General features: G+C 45.6%; 3 protein-coding genes across 3 annotated transcripts in view; 2 read left to right on the plus strand and 1 right to left on the minus strand.

Annotated features, from left to right (window-relative positions):
- Positions 1–980, plus strand: part of LOC310800231 (stonustoxin subunit beta-like) — a gene marked incomplete at both ends in the record, with an annotated part of 4,565 nt that extends 3,585 nt beyond the window's left edge. Inside the window, 2 exons of the mRNA XM_083662814.1 lie at positions 131–189; positions 442–980. Coding sequence (XP_083518940.1) covers positions 131–189; positions 442–980 — 598 coding nt within the window. The remainder of the gene's footprint in view (positions 1–130; positions 190–441) is intronic.
- Positions 1–23,956, plus strand: part of LOC310799943 (NACHT, LRR and PYD domains-containing protein 12-like) — a gene marked incomplete at its 5' end in the record, with an annotated part of 149,267 nt that overhangs the window by 62,609 nt on the left and 62,702 nt on the right. The gene's annotated exons all lie outside the window — the stretch shown is intronic.
- LOC310800232 (phosphoinositide 3-kinase regulatory subunit 4-like) overlaps positions 11,871–23,956 on the minus strand; it is a gene marked incomplete at both ends in the record, with an annotated part of 36,435 nt that continues 24,349 nt past the window's right edge. Inside the window, 7 exons of the mRNA XM_083662815.1 lie at positions 11,871–12,059; positions 15,736–15,873; positions 18,136–18,246; positions 18,345–18,614; positions 20,056–20,283; positions 20,475–20,530; positions 21,183–21,356. Of these exons, the coding sequence (XP_083518941.1) occupies positions 11,871–12,059; positions 15,736–15,873; positions 18,136–18,246; positions 18,345–18,614; positions 20,056–20,283; positions 20,475–20,530; positions 21,183–21,356 (1,166 nt within the window). The remainder of the gene's footprint in view (positions 12,060–15,735; positions 15,874–18,135; positions 18,247–18,344; positions 18,615–20,055; positions 20,284–20,474; positions 20,531–21,182; positions 21,357–23,956) is intronic.

The following is a 23,956-nucleotide window of genomic DNA, read 5'->3' on the forward strand; positions in this document are numbered from 1 at the left end:
TGAGGAATATGTTTCATGTTTAATGGAGGATATGAGTGGAAATCCTTCATATTGAAGGTTCTTAAATGTCCATGTTTCCATCATTAAAGATAATCTGTTGGTCTGACTTCTTCCCTGTTTATTCCTCCAGTGTGGAACATGGTGGAGTGCAGTGGTTGAAAAGCTGTAAAGTTGAAGCTGTGAGTAAATGTAAGTGTGTATTTTATTTAGTTTGATTCATAAAAACAAAGCAACACCTTCAACTAGTGAGAAGGAAAGTGCATCTACAGCACAGTCTGTGACGTCCATTCATTCACATCCTGTGAATCAGGAAGATGGCTGACATCATGTGACATCATCAAACTGCTGAGAAATGAACTGTCAATAAATCAACAAACAAACAAACAAACATGTTTATTAGATGAGAAGCTGCTGCTGTAACGAGTCTTGTTGTCTCATCAGATGCCTGTGATCTCACACTGGACCCAAACACAGCAGGCAGAGACCTCCTCCTGTCTGAAGACAACAGAAAGGTGACGTGTGTGAGAGAGAAGCAGCCATATCCTGATCACCCAGAGAGATTTGACCGCCTGGCTCAGCTGCTGTGTAGAGATGGTCTGACTGGTCGCTGTTATTGGGAGGTTGAGAGGGAAGGAGGGGTTGAGATAGGAGTGACTTACAGAGGAATCAGCAGGAGAGGAGGGGGTGTTGACTGTGATGACAGCAGGCTTGGATGGAATGAAAAGTCCTGGAGTCTGAGGTGCTCTGATGATCGTTACTCTGCCTGGCACAACAGAGGCACACACATACCTCTCTCCTCCTCTCGCTCTAACAGAGTCGCAGTGTATCTTGACGGGCCTGCTGGCTCTCTGTCCTTCTACACAGTTTCCTCTGACAAACTGATTCACCTCCACACTTTCCACTCCAAATTCACTGAACCACTTTACCCTGGGTTCTATCTGGACCCTGGTGCCTCAATGTCTCTGTGTCAGATAGAGTGAGACAGAAACACACTGTGACCAAACACAAACACCTAAAGTCACAATAGTGTTTGCATGCAAGTTCATTGCTCATGTGGTTGTGAACAGACATGATCTCTGTGTGTGTGTGTGTGTGTGTGTGTGTGTGTGTGTGTGTGTGTGTGTGTGTGTGTGTGTGTGTGTGTGTGTGCGTGCGTGCGTGCGTGCGCGTGTGTGTATGTATGTGTGTGTGTGTGTGTGTGTGTGTGTGTGTGTGTGTGTGTGAGCACAGTAACTGGACAGTTTTAACATCACATACAACAAGAACAGACATTTTAGTCTGAAAATGATCAACATAAATGAAGAATGTTTGATCTGTATAGTTTGAAACAGAACTTGTTGACTTGAATATGTCATTATTGTTGTCTTTAAATAAAGCAGTGTATTATCGCTCTGTTGTTAAATCAGTTGAGTGATGAAAATCAAGCAACATGTAACTGTTGATTGACATTAGTGTGTGATTGGTTGAAGATGTGACTGAGCCTCTGATTGGCCTTCATGTACAGTATCTACTAAGCACTAAGTACTCATGTGAAGCACTTAGCAGCTAAATGTGTCTCTGCTGACATCATAACAGCAACAATGTAGAACTTTAGATCACAGAATTATTACAAACTGTCTTCTGTCTCTGCTTTCATATGATGTCATGTATATGTTCATGTAGTCTGCATTGTTTGTATGGATTTATATGACACATGACTCACTGTATTTACTTTGTCTTGACAATCTTATGATCACTTGATGTACTAGTTTGATCCTTTTCTATCTTCTATTTCTTTGTTTTGATTTCCCTGAAATATATTTGTCTTTTATTGATTCTCTTTTTCATCCGTTCACTTTGGCAACACAGGAATCTTTCTTGTTGTCTTGAAATGTCTTGTTCTTGTCTACTGGCCGCACTGCCACTTTGGTCTTAGTGACTGGGTCCCTGCATGGGTAAAGATGGAGGAACACTCCTGTAAACCATTGTCCCTGACAGCGTTACTCTGCTCCCCATTACATTTGCTAAATAAACAACCAAACCGCAATCAGGTAGTCAACCAGTCTCTGCGTATATGGCGGCAGTTCAGATCCCATTTCGGACTCCAATCCCTTGTCTTGTCTTCTCCCTGTGACAGAAACCCAACATTCCTTCCGTCACTGATAGACAACGTTTATAAGTTCTGGGCGGAGAAGGGAATTCGAACATTTAAAGATCTATATATTGAAGAGACTTTTGCATCCTTTTCTCAACTATCTTTGAAGTTCAGTCTCCCCAAGACCCACTTGTTTAGATACTTTCAGATTCGAGATTATGTCAGGACAAATTTTTCACAGTTTCCAAGACTGCCCCCTCAAACACATCTTGACACCATTCTTGAACTTAATGTTAATGGTAGGGGGGTTGTGTCCACATTGTATGATTGTATTTCGAGTCTGTGTCACTCCCTTGTTTCCACTATTAAACAGAGCTGGGAAGCTGACCTTGATTGCAGGTTTGAAGACTGGGAGTGGGAAGAGATTTTAGATAGGGTTCACTCCTCCTCTATATGTGCATGACATAGCCTCATTCAGTTTAAATTTTTACATCGTATATACTGGACTAAGGTCAGGCTATCAAAGATTAAGCCAGACATCGACCCCACATGTGACAGGTGCCGACAGGCACCAGCCTCACTTTTACACATGTTCTGGCTCTGTCCTAGACTGTCAGAATTCTGGAAATGTATATTTAACTCCTTTTCATCAGCGCTGGGCTCTGTAATCGACCCATGCCCGCTCGTAGCACTTTTTGGCCTTCCTCCAAAACACACAACACTTCCAAAACTTCATCAAGGTGCCCTTGCCTTTTCTACTCTTATAGCTAGAAGATTGATCCTTATGAACTGGAAATCTAGTCATCCACCTACTCATACTAACTGGTCTCGCGATTTATTGGGTTGCATCCACCTTGAAAAGATAAGATATGTAAGGGACGGCAAGCAGGAGAAATTCCAGGGTGTATGGGAACCGTTTATCATTCACCTCTCCTCACTTAGTGCTGATGGGACTACTTCCACTTCACCGTAGATCTCTTCACTGAACTGAAATCGAATATACTGGAGACTCTGTGTTCTTCCCTTCCCCTCTCTTCCCCTCTCCTCTTTCCCCCTCCCCTTTTCTTTTTTCTTTTTGTTTGATTGATTTATTGTGTTTGGATTTATATTTTGAGATGACCGTGTCTTTTGTCCATTTTTTATTATTTTTTATTTTCTTATTTTCTTTTTGGTCTGCCATAGCTGTCATGGTGATGTTATATGTTATATCTAATTTGATCACACCTGTATGCACTTTGAATATATCTGTATGCACAAAATTGAAAATTGAAAATAAAGCATAAAAAAAAAAAAAAAAATGAATGTTCTTGTCAACAAGCCAGTAAAGCAGGTTGAGACTGAAGGAGGGAGAGAGAGAGACTCGCGCGCACTAGAGAGAGAAAGAGAGAGAGAGAGAGAGAGAGAGAGAGAGAGAGACGCGCGCACTAGAGAGAGAGAGAGAGCGAATGAGGGGGAGTCTGACGGTACGTGCACATCTACAATGGCACAGCGGCTTGCCTGCTGAAAAAGCCGCTTTGACGCTGCATCTTGATAGGCTGTCTTGCTGTATTCTCGATTCTGATTGGTCCATTTCAACATCGCGCTGGAACCGCCCCCAGCGTTTCAGCGTTTCACGGCCCGGCCACATCTACGCGTCGTTTGACGCGGGGCTGACGCTGCTGCCCATCCACTTTGTATTGGAACATGCTGCTCGACGCCTCGCAAAGCATGCTGGGAGACAAGACGACGCGTGCAGCATGTTCCAATACAAAGTGGATGGGCAGCAGCGTCAGCCCCGCGTCAAACGACGCGTAGATGTGGCTGGGCCGTCACTGTCGCAGACTAGAGGCGGCTTCTCTCCGAGCGGCTTCACGCTCGCGGGGCGGGACTAGGGCGGGACCTTTCGTTGAAGCTACCCAATGACAGCTCTTCCTACACATTTCCTCCCCGCACCCTCCTGTGTACAACGTTTCTACAGGCTACAGCTCCAAGCTGGAAGCTGGTTTGCACGCCCACAAAACGCTGCGACACAGCGGAAAAGCGAATTTGCCATTGTAGATGTGCACGTACCGTGAGAGAGACTCGCGCGCACTAGAGAGAGAGAGAGAGAGAGAGAAGCGCGCACTAGAGAGCGCAAGAGTCTCTCTCTCTCTCGGGCGCGCGAGTCTCTTCGGGCGGCGAGTCTCTCTCGCGAAAGAGGGAAGGAGAGAGAGAGAGGGAGGGAGAGAAAGAGAGGGGAGAGAGAGAGAGAGGGAGGGAGAGAAAGAGAGGGGAGAGAGAGAAGCAACAAGTGACAAAAAAGAAGTAGATAGAGAGAGAAACAGTCTGTGTGTGTGTGTGTGTGTGTGTGTGTGTGTGTGTGTGTGTATGTGTGTGTGTGTGTGTGTGTGACTGTCTGATGAATGTTGGGAGGAGGCGCTAGTTAGAGTCAACTCTTCATCCTCACTAGTCTCTTAGAACAGACGAGTTGGCTTCCGCAATTTTCAAATGCTTCCGCCATACCGTCTGTACTTCGTGGGGGAGAATCATGCACCAACCGGAATGGGAAGTAGAAAGGCGGGTTTTCCACTCATTAGTCCAATCAGAATTGCAGAAAGGCGGGTCTTCCGCTCATTAGTCCAATCAGAATCCAATATGCCGCATTTTTCGTGGACACACGTGTCGTGATTGGTCGGATTCCGTCGAACTTCTGAACTTCTTTCCTGTCTGAAGGTTTTTTTCCCAACTTCCTTGTGCATGTTCTGGGGGTGTAACGTACAGACTGTGTATAGCTGCATTCGCTGGATGTAGATGAGACAGTCTGTTTTAAGAGACTACATCCTCATGGTCTCGTCTAACCCTAATCCAGTTCAAAGTTCTACACAGGGTTCAGTACACAAAAGCTAAGCTTAGCAGACTGTTCCCTGATACAAATGACACCTGTGACCGATGAGGCTTTTCTCCAGCTGATCACACCCATATGTTTTTCCTCTGTCCAAAGCTGTTTGATTTCTGCTCATGTTTTTTTATATCATGTTAAGCGAATCCCTTAATATTACACTGAACCCATGTCTGTTTATTTCCATTTTTGGGGTGCCCTCTACATGAGCTAATCTCTCTAAAACTGAATCTGATGTTGTGGCTTTTGCCTCACTCATAGCCCGTAGACGTCTTCTTTTGCATTGGAAAAGTCAAAACCCCGCCTCCCTCTACATCCTGGATCCCCCCTCTACATCCTGGCTCCTCCCTCTACATCCTGGCTCCTCCCTCTACATCATGGCCCCTCCCTCTACACCCTGGCTCCTCCCTCTACATCCTGGCTTCTCCCTCTACATCCTGGCTCCTCCCTCTACATCATGGCCCCTCCCTCTACATCCTGGCTCCTCCCTCTACACATCCTGGCTCCTCCCTCTACATCCTGGCTCCTCCCTCTACATCCTGGCTCCTCCCTCTACATCATGGCTCCTCCCTCCCCCTCAGTGTCAGAGTTAACTCTGATGCTGGGAGGGGGGGGGAGGGTGAGTCGCTTGTCACAATAAATAAGACTGGTTTGACGATTTATTTGAGGGAATGTAATAATTGTATCTATCACATCCGCTATTTCTGTCGCTCTTTGAGCAACTCTGGATATTTATCGACGAGATTTTTGCCAAGCTGGACCTGATTAGTGATTTGCTCCGTTCGCCTGCAGCTTTGACACATTACAGACGGGAGTCAAGCTGTCAGCAACAAGGCTGGGAGGATTACACCGGAAGAAGCACCCATAGGCATCATGGCCATGTATGTATTAAAAGAAGTGGATAGGGGACGAGCCACGCCCACCCATGCATTCGGACGGACACTGCTCACTGGCGCATGAAGCCATCATGGGGGGGTTTTCTTCCTACAGACAGTCAAATAGCGCATTTTAATCTTCTCGGTTAACCGACCAATTGTCGGCTAATGAGGGTCGGTTGTTGGTCAAGAAAAATTATGATTTTCGACATCCCTAATTGCCATTAGTGTGAACTTCTTGTCACCACGTTGCACGACAAACTTCCCCTCCAAGAAAGCCTTGTGGACTGATGGGTGGGTATCTGGTAGTTGTGCCATGTCTTTCAAGAAGATTGGCATCCAGCGGGCATAGTTCGTATTAGGGCATTCACAGACTGGTCGACTAGTAAAACCACTAGTCGACACTGTGCTTAGTAGTCGACTAGTCGTTTTAGCAAAACATTTTTTTTTTTTTATCTTTAAAAAACTGAAAATAAAAAAATAAATAAAAAAAGGTGTGGGAACAATGTAGCTCAACTGATTTCATCGCTAGTGGATTAGTAATATTGTATTATTCTGTTTATTCAGCATACAGCCCAACACACCGGCATCTCATAGAGCAGCCAACGACATCCACTGTTATTAGATGTTTTTATTAGATATGTTACATAATGGAGTTATTATTAGCCATAATCAAAACACCAATAATACAGTCAGTGCATCAGATGAGAATCATGCATCGTTCTCTGAGATGGAGCCAGCACGTTATTGTCAATGCTCCCCAAGTAGAATACAATGTACATAATTACACATTTGCAGGTGTTTCAACCATGCTGACTTTAATGATGTCCCATCAACTCTTTTTTATATAAAATGTTTCAGAATGATTTAATTTATATTGAAACAATGTTCCTCATTTGTTAACATTACTGTGTGTGTGTGTGTGTGTGTGTGTGTGTGTTTGTGCGTGCGTGCGTGTGTGATCCCTAACTATGGTATCAAGTGTTTTCTCTGCCAGTTGAATCCTCTGAATTGCTCAGAGAAGGTTGTAGTGTAAAGATATTTTTGCAGGATCACACATCTTTTTTATGGCTGTATAAATAACCTGCAAAGAATGAAAAGTCAGATTTGATGCCTACAGTATGTACTCACAGTGAAAGTGTATCTACAGCATCCAGGACACAGATAACAGCCACATGCAGAGGCCAGATCCTCAACGCAACATGTTCCTCATAACCTTCCTAAAATCCTCCACTGACTTTTTTGTAACACTTTAATTTAAATCATGTGCATTAACCTGTGAACCTATAAAGTATGACTATACAATAATACTCTATATTATAATACACTTTAAGTACTTCATGAAAATCGTCCCAAAACATAATTACATTACATTACATTACGCCATTTGGCAGTCGCTTTTATCCAAAGCGACTTACAATAACACATTTTTGTCAGCAATAGAGCAATCAACTATGGAGCACAGTCTATGACAACTACAACTTCTGAAGGAACAGTGGTACAAGTTTAGTTTAGGTTAGTAGTTTTTTTTTTTTTTTTTTAGAAAGAGAGAGAAAGAAGTTAGATCAAGAAGGGCCCAGATGGAGCCTGAAAAGGTGAGTCTTTAGTCTTTTCCAAAAGATGGGCAGTGATTCAGCCGTCCTGACCGAAGGTGGAAGCTCGTTCCACCATTGAGGTGCCAGGGACGAGAAGAGTCGAGATCGGGATGAGCGACTTTTGAGCCCCCGTAGCGAAGGAGGGGCGAGGCGACCTGCACTGGTGGAGGAGCGAAGGGAGCGCTGAGAGGTTTGGAACCTGACCATAGATTGCAGGTACAGGGGAGCTGACTGGTGTAGTGCCCTGTAGGCCAGTACCAGTGTCTTGAATTTGATGCGAGCCGAGATGGGAAGCCAGTGGAGGTCCTGGAAGAGGGGAGTGACATGAGAGAATTTGGGTTGGTTGAATATCAGACGGGCTGCAGCGTTCTGAATGAGCTGAAGCGGTCGGATGTCGGTGGCAGTTAGGCCGGCCAGGAGCATGTTGCAGTAGTCCAGGCGAGAGATGATAAGTGACTGGACCAGGAGTTGAGTCGCTTCTCTTGTGAGAAAGGTAATTACAAATACCACACAACAAAACGTTCAAATCGGATGTGCTGAAAAATAAAAATGACAACAGAGTTGCACCACTATAACAATCCATTTTTGCTAACCAGCTGCCCACTGCCTGAAACATGTTGGGATATTATCCATCTCACTGAAAATGTTTTGGCTAGAAGTGGGCTAAATCGTGGCTACGTCGGCTATATAGACCATGTCAAAGAAATGAAACTAAACACCTTGTAATGTTGACTTTGCTTACTTTCTTATTCTTATTTCTTGTTCTTATTTTAGTACACAAAGGGTTTGTATACTTTGTACTTACACGGTGTCAATATACTGTATTACATGATAGGGACATGTTCATTAAGTACATAGTGAATATTATTGTGCACAAGCCATGGTAAAGCATGTTCATACAAAGGAGACACGTTCAGTGCAAATGTAATACAGTGACAATCACAATCAGTAGGTGAGTGCATGGAAGTGAATGGACAAAGTGAGTCACGTGCTTCTGTGCGCATGCGTGTGTGTGTGTGTGTGTGTGTGTGTGCGTGTGTGTGTGTGTGTGTGTGTGCGTGTGTGTGTGTGTGTTGCCACTCTTTCGGGATATTCACACTAGGGGTTGCACGACTCCTGTTTTTTTTTAAGTCGACCTTTCTACCAATAAAGTCAAGTCGATGACGACTATCCGTCACGTGCAGCAGTGCAAGTAAAAAAAAAAACGAGTCTTGGTCACTGAGTTGATGGCAGCAGCCTGCAACGCGGGAGGAATGTGAACATCTCTCTCGTAATGAACTTATCGTGCGTTCATGTGCTCCTCGGATACATCGTATTTAATGTATTTACGAGTTGTACGCACATGAACGGCCCTTCAATATCGTATTTACGAGTGGGAATTTCGGACATGTCGATGCTACATGAGTTTCCGATGTGACGTTGCTTGAGGTTTCCGGGACTACAACAATGGCGGAAAGTATGAAGTCCGTGGCACCAAATGACTATAAAAAGTTATATATTTTGTTATTCTGTTCATAGCTATCATTTATTTTTAGTACTTGCACATTATGGCCTATGTAGCTATACCATAATGACCCACTACTTGCTGTTAGTAAGAAAACACCAGCCACGAGAGAACAAGCGTCCATGTTTGTTGCTCTTTCCGACCCAGAGCACTTGAACGGTGTCCTGTCGTAATGACCACGTCACCACTGGTAAATATGATATATCCAAGCTCATAATACCACCATTTCTGCTAACAGTTCGATGGCCAGGGCTGCACGTTATATTTCATCATGCAGCTCTCACTGCAACTCCCGCACGCACCAACTGGAAGCTGGCTAAACTCTGGATAGAAACCGTGTCTTTTTGGATGTCTCTCCTCTTCCTTAACCATCTTCTCCTCTGGGCTCTGCAGAACCCGTATTTCCCCCTCAGCAGCTCCTTAGGGATTTCAGGTCTGGTGCCGTGGGTCACACCACACTGTCAAGAGGAGGAACCCATCCCTGTACTGAACTCGCAACAAGTAACTCCCATAGCAAGAAAAACAATCAAGAATGTGCAAATCCACATTGCTCTAAGCCAAATAACATAGTTTACTACTCTGATCAATAATCATCTAGAAAAAGGCCCATAGAAAAGGTTGGAAAGAGACACAAGATAAGAAGAGCAGCTCTGGCAGGCTGCTGCCCAGGGGGGGAGCAAGTCTCAAACCACGTGACGACTAGTACATCTCCCGGTAGGTGTTGACTCGTGGTAGTAACGTTGACTCGTGGTAGTAACGTTGACTCGTGGTAGTAACGTTGACTCGGGGTAGTAACGTTGACTCGTGGTAGTAACGTTGACTCGTGGTAGTAACGTTGAGTCGTGGTAGTAACGTTGACTCGTGGTAGTAACGTTGACTCGGGGTAGTAACGTTGACTCGTGGTAGTAACGTTGACTCGTGGTAGTAACGTTGACTCGGGGTAGTAACGTTGACTCGTGGTAGTAACGTTGACTCATGGTAGTAACGTTGACTCGGGGTAGTAACGTTGACTCGTGGTAGTAACGTTGACTCGTGGTAGTAACGTTGACTCGTGGTAGTAACGTTGACTCGTGGTAGTAATGTTGAGTCGGGGTAGTAACGTTGACTCGTGGTAGTAACGTTGACTCGTGGTAGTAACGTTGAGTCGGGGTAGTAACGTTGACTCGTGGTAGTAACATTGAGTCGGTGTAGTAACGTTGACTCGTGGTAGTAACGTTGAGTCGTGGTAGTAACGTTGACTCGTGGTAGTAATGTTGAGTCGGGGTAGTAACGTTGACTCGTGGTAGTAACGTTGACTCGTGGTAGTAACGTTGACTCGTGGTAGTAACGTTGAGTCGGGGTAGTAACGTTGACTCGTGGTAGTAACGTTGAGTCGTGGTAGTAACGTTGAGTCGTGGTAGTAACGTTGACTCGTGGTAGTAACGTTGACTCGTGGTAGTAACGTTGACTTGTGGTAGTAACGTTGACTCGTGGTAGTAACTCGTGGTAGTAACGTTGACTCGTGGTAGTAATGTTGACTCGTGGTAGTAACTCGTGGTAGTAACGTTGACTCGTGGTAGTAATGTTGAGTCGGGGTAGTAACGTTGACTCGTGGTAGTAACGTTGACTCGTGGTAGTAACTCGTGGTAGTAACGTTGACTCGTGGTAGTAATGTTGAGTCGGGGTAGTAACGTTGACTCGTGGTAGTAACGTTGACTCGTGGTAGTAACGTTGACTCGTGGTAGTAACTCGTGGTAGTAACGTTGACTCGTGGTAGTAACGTTGACTCGGGGTAGTAACGTTGACTCGTGGTAGTAACGTTGACTTGTGGTAGTAACGTTGAGTCGTGGTAGTAACGTTGACTCGTGGTAGTAACGTTGAGTCGTGGTAGTAACGTTGACTCGTGGTAGTAACGTTGAGTCGGGGTAGTAACGTTGACTTGTGGTAGTAACGTTGAGTCGTGGTAGTAACGTTGAGTCGTGGTAGTAACGTTGACTCGTGGTAGTAACGTTGAGTCGTGGTAGTAACGTTGAGTCGTGGTAGTAACGTTGACTTGTGGTAGTAACGTTAACTCGTGGTAGTAACGTTGACTCGTGGTAGTAACGTTGACTCGGGGTAGTAACGTTGAGTCGTGGTAGTAACGTTGACTCGTGGTAGTAACGTTGACTTGTGGTAGTAACGTTAACTCGTGGTAGTAACGTTGACTCGTGGTAGTAACGTTGAGTCGGGGTAGTAACGTTGACTCGTGGTAGTAACTCGTGGTAGTAACGTTGACTCGTGGTAGTAACGTTGACTTGTGGTAGTAACGTTAACTCGTGGTAGTAACGTTGAGTCGGGGTAGTAACGTTGACTCGTGGTAGTAACGTTGACTCGTGGTAGTAACTCGTGGTAGTAACGTTGACTCGTGGTAGTAACGTTGACTTGTGGTAGTAACGTTGACGCGTTGTTTCATCGACTAGTCTATGCAACCCCTAATTCACACCACACAGACTGCTACAATATCACCTCTTTGACTTTAAAACCGCCATGTCTAGTGCATATGGCAGATTCTGAAAAAGTCGATTGATAGTACCCCCCAAAAATGTATCCCATTACTTTAGTCTAGCTGGAGTATACAGTACCTGAAGTGCAAAATCAACTTGGGCTTGTTTTATACTTGTTTTAGAGATAAATCTATGTTTACTATCTACCAAGTGGAAGAAAACTATCTCAGAACAGTAACTGAATGTCCCATCTCAAGTCGAAGATGCTAGCAGGATATATACAAGCTGGGTGTTTTCAGTCTCTTGGCCACTTCACTGGTTTGTCATTAAATGGCTCCGGGCTCAAAAAAGATATGAACATTCATGATTAACTTTCCATTGGAGAACCTGGTCACATGTTACCGTAGCGCCTCCCGGCTACAGCGGTGGTCGAGGCTTACAATGACAGGTCCCGGTCCCTTTTGTGAGTGTTGTAGCTGCTTTGACCTCTGACCCGCGGCACTTCAGTAGCAGGTGCGAACGAGGAGGATGCAGAGGAAGACGACGGTGATGATGGTGAGAGCGGAGAAGAGGAAGATGAGGCCGGAGAAGACGGGTCCCGCCATGGGGAGGATCGTCTTCGCCTCGGACGGGATCATGTTGGACATGCCCAGCATGTAGCCCAGGGCCCAGCCTACACTGGTGTCCTTCACCTGGAGAGGAGGGGAGGGGAGAGGAGAGGAGAGGAGAGTGGAGAGGAGAGGGGAGAGGAGAGGAGGGGAGGGGAGGGGAGGAGAGAGGAGAGGAGGGGAGGGGAGAGAGGAGAGGAGGGGAGAGGAGAGTGGAGAGGAGAGGAGGGGAGGGGAGAGGAGAGGAGAGGAGAGGAGGGGAGGGGATGGGAGAGGAGGGGAGGGGAGAGGAGAGTCGAGGAGAGGAGAGGAGGGGAGGAGAGAGGAGGGGAGGGGAGGAGAGAGGAGAGGAGGGGAGAGGAGAGGAGAGTGGAGAGGAGAGGGGAGAGGAGAGGAGGGGAGGGGAGAGGAGGGGAGGGGAGAGGAGAGGAGAGGAGAGGAGGGGAGGGGAGGGGAGAGGAGGGGAGGGGAGAGGAGAGTCGAGGAGAGGAGAGGAGGGGAGAGGAGAGGAGGGGAGGGGAGAGGAGAGGAGAGGAGAGGAGAGGAGAGGAGGGGAGGGGAGAAGAGAGGAGGGGAGGGGAGAGGAGAGGAGAGGAGAGGAGGGGAGGGGAGGGGAGAGGAGAGGAGGGGAAAGGAGAGGAGAGGAGAGGAGGGGATAGGAGAGGAGGGGAGGGGAGAGGAGAGGAGAGGAGAAGAGAGGAGGGGAGGGGAGAGGAGAGGAGGGGAGGGGAGAGGAGAAGAGAGGAGAGGAGAGGAGAGGAGAGGAGAGGAGAGGAGAGGAGAGGAGAGGAGAGGAGGGGAGGGGAGAGAAAAGAGGAAGATTCACTTTTGTCATTTTGTTCTACAGATTTCCCACACCTTCTTAAGGATGAAAACATCCTTTTCAATATACTTTCTACAGGTGCTACTTTATTCCTTCAAAAGTTGCAGCTGTCATAAGATTGTGTTGCAAAATTGATTTCTCTGCTGTTGACAAAATGTGATATTGTAAGTCGCTTTGGATAAAAGCATCTGCGTGTCAAATGACGTAATGTCATGAAATTCAAGGATTTTCCAGTCCAAATTCCCTTCAATTCAACAACCCAACGCGGCATCGTTTGAGACACGGATCAAAGTGACTGTTAGAAACACTTTGGATTTCCCCTGAAGTCAACAGTGTCAAAACAGGCCTGTCGTGACAAACTGAACCGATCCCCGGGGCCGTACGTGACACAGAACAGACGTCTGGTTTCTCTGTACAGTGTGTCTGCTTTGTAACGTCCTCTTAAAGGAGCTATATCCATGTGTCCCGCTCCAGATCCCCCCAGAGGCATGAGCGGGCACAGCAGCACAGATCCCCCCAGAGGCAGGAGCGGGCACAGCAGCACAGATCCCCCCAGAGGCAGGAGCGGGCACAGCAGCACAGTATCTGGCTTGTTGGCAGCTTGTGGAATGTGGGGGGATAGCCCCAGGCCCAGTGAGGGAAGCCCCTTGTTTTCAATGAATGAGTCATAAAGGGTCATTATAATCATGTGCTATTTGGAAACAGTGACTGAATAATGTAATAAAGTAATGGACTGAATGTCAGCCTGGGAATCTCCTTCTACTGAGGGACCACCATTGTTGAAAGAGCCTCGGTGTCCCCAGGGTGCAGGCATGGAATGAATCACTCTGGCATCGACTTTTTTTGTCTGTTAGATGATAAGTATGCGAGGCATCCATCTCTGCATGCATAGCTTCCAATGTGCGGTCTAATCCGCTTAGCACGGGGAGCAAATCAACTCTCAATACCTGTCAAACTATTCATCATTCATCTAGTTTGACAGTTATTGAGAGTTGATTTGAGTTAATGAGTTATTAATTTGAGTTAGTGTGGACCAGTGATGTCACTGGTCCACACTTTAACACTCAATAACTGTCCAATTAAATGACAGACTTTCAAAACCGTTTACAGTTTTCTGATATACTACTGATGTTCTAATGATACAAAGCTGGTTGAAAATGGGCGGAGTGTTCCTTTAATGTGCTGCAACGTGTCAGCCCAAGGACAGCCCTTCAAAACCTATTGTCATATTGATGTATTTTCTCATATTATTCTCTCACTCTTTGTCTAATGTGAGAGCTTTTGTTGCAACAATAGAGAATACATGATAGAGCATGCAGCAGATAGAATAGAGTAGGACAGTGTCTAATGGGAAGAAATTATCTTTGATTTCTGTCTTCTTCTCCCTCTTAAAGACTTCGTATAGAGAGCCAAAGTCACGCCTACTTCCTGCTTCAGCATACAAACCAAAATATCAATGTCGGTGAACGGCGAAATACCTTTTTTTTTAAAATCCTGTTGGAATTGTGCCATGAAGTCCACATGTGATTTTTCCTCAATTTAAATGGGGACTTACCCCCCCCCCCCCCCAGATATGTGACAAAATGGCTGCTGCTTGATTAAAAAAACAAAACAAATAAAAGAAGCAGAAGAGTGTCTCCTCTTGTCTCACTACACTCTTTGGCTGTGTTCAGAACATTGTTTGGTTCAGACTGGAAAAAGTAAACCGGAAACGGCGCCATGACACTTTTCCGCGCATAGAGGAAAACACATGATATCAGAGTGTATCAGAGATAGAGTACGTTATAAATATAGCCACATTATACACAACTAACCAACGCTGGTCGTCCGTATGGAAACAGTGTTACTCGAAATGGCTAAAAGCTATATCAATTTGGTCATTCAGTGGCGTTTTACTGCCATGTAACATAACTAACTAGCCGCTAACATTAGCCACAGTAGGCGATTACCCATGATGCCTTGCGCTGTTAAAGGGCTTGTGCTAAAAACGGGTCCATTGGAGTGAATCGAGATGTTGCAACTCTCCTGGTGTGAACTACAGTAATAATGACATGGAGGCCGTGACATAACAGACAGCCACATTTGGGACATTTTGGTTGGAGGCAAAAAAAAAAGCAGGTTTGAACCCATAGAGGGCACTTTGCTGCCTGAAAATGATACACTTTGTACAATTGTAACAGATTGGTCTTAAATGTGGAGATTTTGACCAGAACCCTTCACATACCACACCAAAAGTGAAGAAAAAGTGTTTTGCATGTCAAGAAAGCTGCAGTTTGTCGTAAAACGCAAACGTAACATTTTCTCTCGTCTTGCACAATATAGGTCACACCAACACCAACATGGCCTAGCGGGAGAGAGAGAGACTATGACGTCACTTGAACTGATTTATAACTTATAGTGCAACCGTTTTATGACAAACTGCGACTTTCTTGACTTACAACGCTATCTTTTAAATGGACAAACCTCATATGTAAGGGTTAGGGTGGTGAACGGCGAGAGACAATCATTTTTTTATCTCGTTTGAATTAAACGAGATAAAAAAATTATTGTCTCTCGCCGTTCACAACCACTCATATTTTATTTATTATTATTTATTTTTTTACATACGTGCACTGCCAAGAGTAGCGGCAGCATTACTGTATAAACCAGAGACCAGACTATATCAAAAACATAAACACACAGTGGCGTCTTTCACGCATGCTAGCAAGCGAAACTGCTGTCTGTCTGACCACAGACTGTAGAAAGAGACGCAGGATAGCCAAGCGAATGTGATTGGATGAACGTTTGACGCTATAGGCCAATCACAGGCAGAGAGGGTGCCTCCAGCCTTCGCCATCATCCGGAAAAAAAATATCGCGTACCGCAAGGCGTGTGACTTCGGCTCTCTATTGCAGCTCAGATACAACAGTGTCTACCATCTTTCCTTTTTTGACCCACCTCTCTTTGGAAGTATATGTTTCTCCAGGTCTCTTTGTCGAACTTGTATCCGTCCGCCAGCAGGGTGAACACATAGTGACCAGAGTAGCAGTACGTCTTGAGGAATCGCTCAGAGATCCAACGCTTCTCTTCCTTCAGCTGCAAGACAGAAGAAACAAAGATCAGAGTCTGAGGTGCATGTTCATGTGATGGAAGTTCTCTGTCATTTAAGAGACTTGGAGGAAAGAGTTGTCTTCCTGTAGCTAATTGATTGCAAACAGACCCGATATTCACCCCCCCAAAGTGTATGAAGCAAAAGGCGCATAACAGCAGTTCTAGACCCCTTAATTGAAAATATGATATCATGCTTGGCACATGATCAAATAGAACGGTAAAGTTCCAGAGATAAGGAATTTCTTGTGCTAACGAGGACCAATTAATTTAGCCACTAGCAGCTATCTTTCTCCAGGTCAGGTCCAAAGTATGACCTGAACTGGTTTGCAAAATCACACAGAGAGATAAGATCACATAACAGAGAATAGAGTCAGGGATAGAATATTATTATAGTATAATTTCCTCCAACAGTTGAGTGAAGTGAATGTGAAATGCAGAAATAAAAATGACTGCAGACGGACAAGTTGCTGTGACAACAAGCCCAAACTGAGTCTGTCAACATGGCTGTTGTTGGCCGTGTTGACAGCAGTTTCAGCAGCTGCCAGTCTTCATCTGTAATTATTATTATTCCTTGGAAACAGCAGCCGCTTCATTTGACAGGTCACAGGGAGGTAATTCTGCAGTAGTGTCAAAGATGTTATTGTTAGAGAACGACTCTAACCTTGCAAGGCATGCTGGATTTGCACGCGCTCATGAGACTAGTCAGCTAGCATGGAAACAGCGGCCACTACATTTTAAGATTTTACCAATTTACTACTTAAAACTAACGAGTAGGGGGGGTGTAAAAGCGCTCGTCTAGCGGAGACCAGGGCCGTTTCTCAATACCAAGAATGCGTTCTTGTTCTTGTGTTCTTGGGGCGAACGTTCTTGCTAGTCGTTCTTGGAAGAATGAACTTGCTAGGTCACAAGCACACATGACGCTGTTGGCAGTTTGAGACGAAGCGTTCTTGAGGGTATTGTGCAATACCAGCGGAGACTAAGACAGGGAACATTGTACCCAGTGTAATTGTTTTTTTTGGAAAGTGAATGTCTCAATGAAATGCCCTTTCTTTTCTTTCTTTTCTTGATTCTGTATAAAGGTATATTATGATTTGTTGTGTGGCCATCTTGGCGATTGTAATTATGATATAGTGTCTTGTAAGCCCATATGGGCTGGGCACCCAGGTGCATGACACTTAAAGAAAAATATCAATCAATCAATCAATCAATCAATCACTACACAAATAAAAAGCTCAGCTGATTTAGATGCGGCCAATTGTGCTCTGGAGCTTTTTTGCCATTTTTCGCCATAAATGTCCGTAAAGTGGCACTTATTGAAACCTACTACCCTGCTTGTAGGCATCAAAAGTCATCAGAAATTAATTTAGTGATGAAATAATATATTTTAAGCGTTCTTGGCGAAATGTGAACTTTGTATTGGAACAGCACTTGGGCTGCGACTGATGACGTTTCACAGGGACACAAGAACGCAAGAACACACAAGAACCCTTATTGAGAAACGGCCCAGGATTCAATTCCCGGTAGCGGTACTTCCGGCTTGGTTAGAGGTTCCTACAGACACAATTGGCCGTGTGTGCGGGTAGGAAGCCGGTGGGGTGTGAGTCCTGGTCGCTGCAGTAGCGCCTCCTCTGGTCGGTCGGGGTGCCTGCGGTGGGACGTGGGGGGGGGGGGGGGGGGATAGCATTATCCTCTCACACGCTATGTCCTGCCGGTGAAACTCCTCACTGCCAGGTGAAAAGAAGCAGCTGGCGACTGCACATGTTGCGCCGCAGTGAGCAGGTGCTAGTCTACAACTCTCCCCAGATCGGTAGAGGGGGTGGAGCAATGACCCGGGACAGCATGGGGGATTTAATGTGGCATTATTGGAGCAGAAAGACTGCACACTTGTGAGTTGGCCAAATACAATTTGAGAAAAAATGGGAGAAAACAATTATATAATAAATAAAATAATGACTCATTATACAACTACTGGTAAAAAAAAAAGCCATGTTTCTGCCTGTATAGCATATTACTCAGTAATTACCAGGCAATGAGCAGTCTATCAGTGTTGTAAGTATACCGTTATTGCAGACAAAAGAACCACTAGACTAGACCTTACAATACAATTACTGGTAAAAAAAAACACTTGTATTACTCCGTAATGACCAGTCATTGTAAAGCTATTACTAGTTATTACATCTATTTTACTCTTCAATCTGCCCCCTTCCTTTGCACTGTAGCAGCAGCAGGCAAATTTGAGAAACGTACAACTGTCCAGTGTGTGTGGCAGAATTCCTTCACTGCAGCCTCGAATCCCTCCAGCTCTGAGGTTCTGTTCATCCCCAGAGCCCTGGCAGTGAAGAAGAATCCAGCATATGCCTTGAGGGGACAACAGACAGAGTTGTAGTTCATTATTATGAATGCACCCTATACAGTATATGTCTGTGTGTGCGTGCAGCGTGGTCACAGTGGGTTACCATAAACTCCCCAGTGACGGGTGGCTGCTCGATGCCATTGAAGGAGCAGTTAGTAACTGCTCCAGAGCAATTCGTGAAGTCAAACAGGGACTTAACGACGCTCCGGCACTTGTCCGAGTCCGGAGCCCCCACCATGAAGATGTCTTGGTCTGGGTTGTAGTTGGCTGGCTTCTCTGTGCACTGCGTTTCGTAGATGAACGAGGCCTTCACGGTGATGTTGAAGCCCTCCGCGTAGCACGGGTTGGGAACGTAGGTGGGGTCTTGCGATGCCTGGTGGAGAAGGGGAGATGAAAGGCAAGGACCCAACACAGACACATATCAATGTTAATTACTATTACAATTACATTTTTATAATGAGAACTAGCGGACTTTACAGATAAGTTAAAAAAAAATCTATTATTGCACACAATCTATAAATTCAAGCACTTTCAATGACCCATGTCTATTTTCAAAAACTTTCAAGACCTTGATTTCAAGGACCAGTGGGAACCCTGAGAGGAAGAGGGGAGTGTACCATTTGTTTACAATGTTTCTTATGATGGAACAATGTGCTTATCTCACAATACGATTTAATACGTGATGAAATGAAGCTAATATCACAATTTATTTTTCTGCCCCACGATACATATCGTCACATTGGGGCCATTTACACCTGGCATTAACATGTGTTTTCTGTGATCAGATTGCAATCAGATTGTCTTTTATCACTTGAAGGTGTAAACACCCCCAAAACGCATTGAAGATGGATTGCAATCTGATCGGCCAAACCACCTCCGGAGGTGGTCAGGGATGCATTGTGTACACATTGAACACAAGTGTAAATGCAATGTGTCCTCTCAATCTGGATACAGCAACTTTATGCGGATTGAATGAATTTACAGTCCCAGTTAGACAGGCATTAAATTAGATATGAGTTCCAGTTTTATGGGGGGGGGAGTTCAGTTGAGTTTAAGAGGAGGTAGTTTGTGTGTGTGTGTGTGTGTGTGTGGGGGGGGTTGTTGGTGAGGCCCTTGGCGGAAGGGGTTTCCGGGCCTTGTTGGTGAGGCTGATGGCGGTTGGGAAGAAACTGGTCTTGTGGCGGGTGGTTCTGGTCTTGGCAGACCTCAGTCTCTTGCCGTGGGGGAGTGTCTTAAAGAGTTTGTGGCCAGGGTGGGAGGGGTCAGCCATGATCTTGCGAGACCGCTTCAGTGTCCTGGCTGCGTGCAGGTCCTGGAGGGATGGCAGGTTGCATCCCATCATCTTCTCAGCGCAGCGGATGATGCGCTGAAGTCTGTTGATGTCTTTGAGAGTGGCAGCAGCATACCAGACGGTGATGGAGGAGGTGAGGATGGACTCAACGATGGAAGTGCATCATCGTGGCCTTTGGCCTGCGGCCTATAGCATGCGCAAGCAGTGCTGCACTTTTACACGCATAACATATTCTCATACCATCTCTCCCTCTAATTACTATGAGCTTCAAGTTAGTATTTTTTCACAAGCTACCAGAGATACACTAATGAAATTTCTCCCAGCCTAGCTGGATGATCAATATCCTTAACGACATAATGCATCCTTGACTGGTCTCCCTTTGCCGGTTAGCAGCTCAAGGACAGATTATATAGAGACATAGTGAATCCTTGAGAGATACCATCTGTGCATGCATATACACACACACACACACACACACACACACACACACACACACACACACCAAAGACAAGCTGTGTGGCACCTTGACTATTTTGTCCAGAACCTTCTTCTCGACCTCGTTCTTGCCGTAGCAGAGGAAACTGTGTGTGTAGACGTTGTAAGGATAGCCGTACAGTTTGACCGGCATGTAGTCGGTCCCCGTGGCCCCGTCTGTGACCGCAAAGGCGATCTGGGTGGACGCCCCGCCGAGGTCCATGGACCCCACTGTCTTTGCCCCGTCAGGACGGACATAGGCGTTCCACAGGTTCTTCTGCAAACACAATGGAAGGACAACTTTTGCAGACCTTTTATTATGGTGGCCTACAAACTGCTGATATAACACAAATTCACATTTACAATAGAGATTATGAATAGAGATGTTAACCCCCCCCCCCCCCCCCCCCCGATTTTTTTATCCCCCATTAGTGCTAATTAATTTATTTATCCTAGTTGCTGCTCCACCCTCTGCCAATCTGGGGAGAGACGAAACTGGCTGGCTAGCCAGCTGACAGGGGAAGCTTCACCGGTAGGACATAGCACGTGGGAGGTTCACGCTATTCCAACCAGTTCCCCTCCCTCTGAACAGGCGAACTTAACGACCAGAGGAGGAACCACATTAGCAACCAGGATATTGCATGTTTTTGGTGAAGGGGGTTCCTATATGAAGGAAACCCCCGGGAGGCACGGGGAGAACATGCAAACTCCACACAGAAAGGCCCTTTTGACGACCCCACCCGGGCGGTGGGCACTCGAGGACATGCGGACGGGCATTCCTTCAGCGCTCACAGCGTCCCAGGTGGGAATCGAACCCAGGACCTTCGAGCTTGTGAGGCGACAGCGCTTACCACTGCACCACCGTACCCCCCCATGTTTGTTGTTGTTGATGGTCCGAGTGAAATGCTATATGGTCTCTCTGGATTCTAAATATAGCTGAATCACTTTGTTTGAAGTAAACTATTTTTAGAAGCATTTTGCGAAACGTCTACAGAAAAATGGCTAGTGGTTCAAATAATAATAATAATGGTTTGTGACGTTGGTACTCTATGACAACAGGCAGGTAACAGCAAGTTGACTATTTTAACAAGTTTACTAGTTTAACACGTTTACTCGCTGACTTCATGGATTCCAGCATTAGGGTGATGTTGTTCACTTTGAAACAGCCCTACATACCGATGTCTTGGAGGAACTCGTAGATGTGTGGTTTCTGCAGGAGACCCAGCTGGCACATGCAGGTGAGAGCGTTCAGAGCTTTGTAGATGACAAACTCCTCTGCGTCACTCAGGCCCTGCTGCAGCAGAGGCTTCAGGATGGACGAGCTCTGCCAGCCTACGTAGGCCGCCACACCTGCATTACATTACATTACATTACATTACATTACATCACATTACATTACATTACATTACAGTCATTTAGCACATTTTAGCACATTTTCTCAACAGTAGTGAAATCAACTGTGCAACACAGTCTATGACAGCTAAAGCTGTGTTCACACCGAGATATTTATTTTTCTCTCTGTCGCTCGATTCAACCCTTTGGAATCGCTCTGTCGCTGTGTTTAACACATTCACTGCCAGCCTTTTTTTTTTTACTGTAGGTAGGTTCTGCCAGAGGGTTTTTTTGAGGATTCTGGCTCATCTTTCAAGACCCGAGGATTCTTTTCTGCTAAGATTTTGTGAACACACAATATCTCAAAAGAACTAATAGAATGTGTGCTTTCTCTGTCTAAAAGAGTTAGTTTGTAGAGTTAGTAGTTATGTAAGCATTAGCAGTTGAATACAGCATGGTTTCAGCGTCTGGAAATTTATTCTGAGATAAACGGCTTTTTGTGAAATTCGATAGAACAGTCACTTTAACCATTCATTTTTGGCATCAGTAAGACGTCAGACATCTAAACAATAGTTTTGAACAGTAATTTCCTCCATAACAGCAGGAAACCCCCCTCTGCTTCCAACTCCTCCCTCCGTGGGCGTGTCTGGTGGCTTTCAGCCTGCGTTTGTCACAAGCGAGTGTTCTGCTGCTGCTGCTGCGAGTTTGAGCAGCCTCCCTCCCTGGCAGCGAGTGTGGATAGGGCTCACTTGTTTCTTGGGTTTGAGAGCTTTGATGAAGCTTTGTGCGATTCTAGGCTTTATGCTGCGTGTTTCAAAGTGTTTTCCACCCAGTCTATTTTTGGAATCCCCCACCGCCAGCTCCCAGCGCGATAATGCGCGATGAAAGCGTTTTCGCCAATCCATTTTACAGTAGAGAATGGTTTCCTCGCGCGTTACCCTACAGTTTTGGCTCTGCGTTTCCTAGTGTGGAGAGCACTGTCGCCACTTAGTGGGTCCGTGGAATGGGTTGTACACGTTCGCTGACTCCAATATTTTTATAGGAGACGTGGGGAGCGTTGATCCACGTCCCACCGTCAAAAAAAAAAAAAAAAAATTTAAGCCGAGATAACTCGTCCTTGGCAGTGAACCGTCGGATTCTGTAAGCCGAGATAACTCGTCAATGGCAGTGAACGTGTTAAATCGCTCGTCAACAGGCACAATAATTGACGGACATCTGGGGGCTATAACGTTACGCAATGTCATGATATTTGTCCACTATGAGCCACCGTTGTTGTTTACAAGCTAAGCCTATCGGCGTGCTCCTAATGCGAGCTCTATACCGGTAGTACAGACTTCACTTCATGTCAGCTGTCAGCCTGTCAATCAGCTGTCAATGCGGTTTGTTGCCACACAATAAACCAGCGGTTTGTTCCAAGCCAGTGTGATCCTAGACTCACTCTCACACGGCAGCCAATCAGCGTTGAACAGCGAGCGACTGATGCCAGCGTAATTTCGCTCGAGTTGGGATATTTCATCTGGCACGACGAGCGTATTTTCTCCCTATCGCTCTGTCTCTGTCGCTCGGACGCCCAGTGATTTTTCTCCCAGGCGAATATACGCTCAATCGCTCGTTTGCATTGACTTTGTATGTAAACTCGATGCCGGCGAAAAACTTTAATAGGTCGGTGTAAACGCAGCTAAGACTGTTTGAAAGGAATACAGTAGCATTTGTAGAAAGTAGTTTGAGAGAAGGAATAATTAACATTAGGTTTTTTTTAGAAGAAGAACAGGAAGAAAGATGTTAGTTCATGTTAATGTTAGCCTGTGCCACACAAACCACACCAAACACCAGCACAGAGGAGACAGGATTACTGCCAACTAGGGGTGTCACGGTACATGTATTCGTCCCGTGAGTTTACGGTACGGGCATCACGGTACGTCGTTTCACGGTACGTGAAACGACACGACGAATACGTCAAATCCAGAAGCACCTAAAAGCTGTTTGAACGGCATTGAATTGAATTGAATTAAACGCCACAGAAGACGACACACCAAAACAACACAAGGGCCATAGAAATCCACGTTCACAGAATGGGACGTTTTGTGGCGATAAGCTGTTTTGCAAATTCTGTCAACATCAAGCCAACGAGGTAAGCTTGCCAATGTAACGTTACGTAGCCGCGACAAAGTCCTTTATAGTTGCGCGTTGCGGCTAAACGTTACATAACACTGACAAAGCTGTTAACTTGTAAACAAGCAACTTACATCGCGTGGGATGAGTGATGCGGTCAAGCAGACTCAACCAGACATCTGCGGATGCAGACAAGCAAGGAAGAGGGGATGCCTCCTTGTCATGTTCCAATAATCCATTAGATGACCGAACGTAATCATATTATGCTAAACAAAACTCACATCCAATAACGTTAAGGCGCTGACAGGGTTCTTTCCCGTACTTACTGGGAAAGTGAAACCCACCCCGTTGTCTGTCAGACAGTGGGGGTATCTTTCAACAGGGTTTATAAGTTTTTCTTCTTCTGCCGTTTTATTCTTCTTCTACTGAACATGTAGGTATTTTGACGTTGACTAAAGAAATACTGCCGCCTAGTGGCCGCTTTTACATAGGATTCCAAATGAGTG

The sequence above is a fragment of the Poromitra crassiceps genome (assembly GCF_964638095.1).
Source record: "Poromitra crassiceps genome assembly, chromosome: 29".
Taxonomy (NCBI): domain Eukaryota; kingdom Metazoa; phylum Chordata; class Actinopteri; order Beryciformes; family Melamphaidae; genus Poromitra; species Poromitra crassiceps.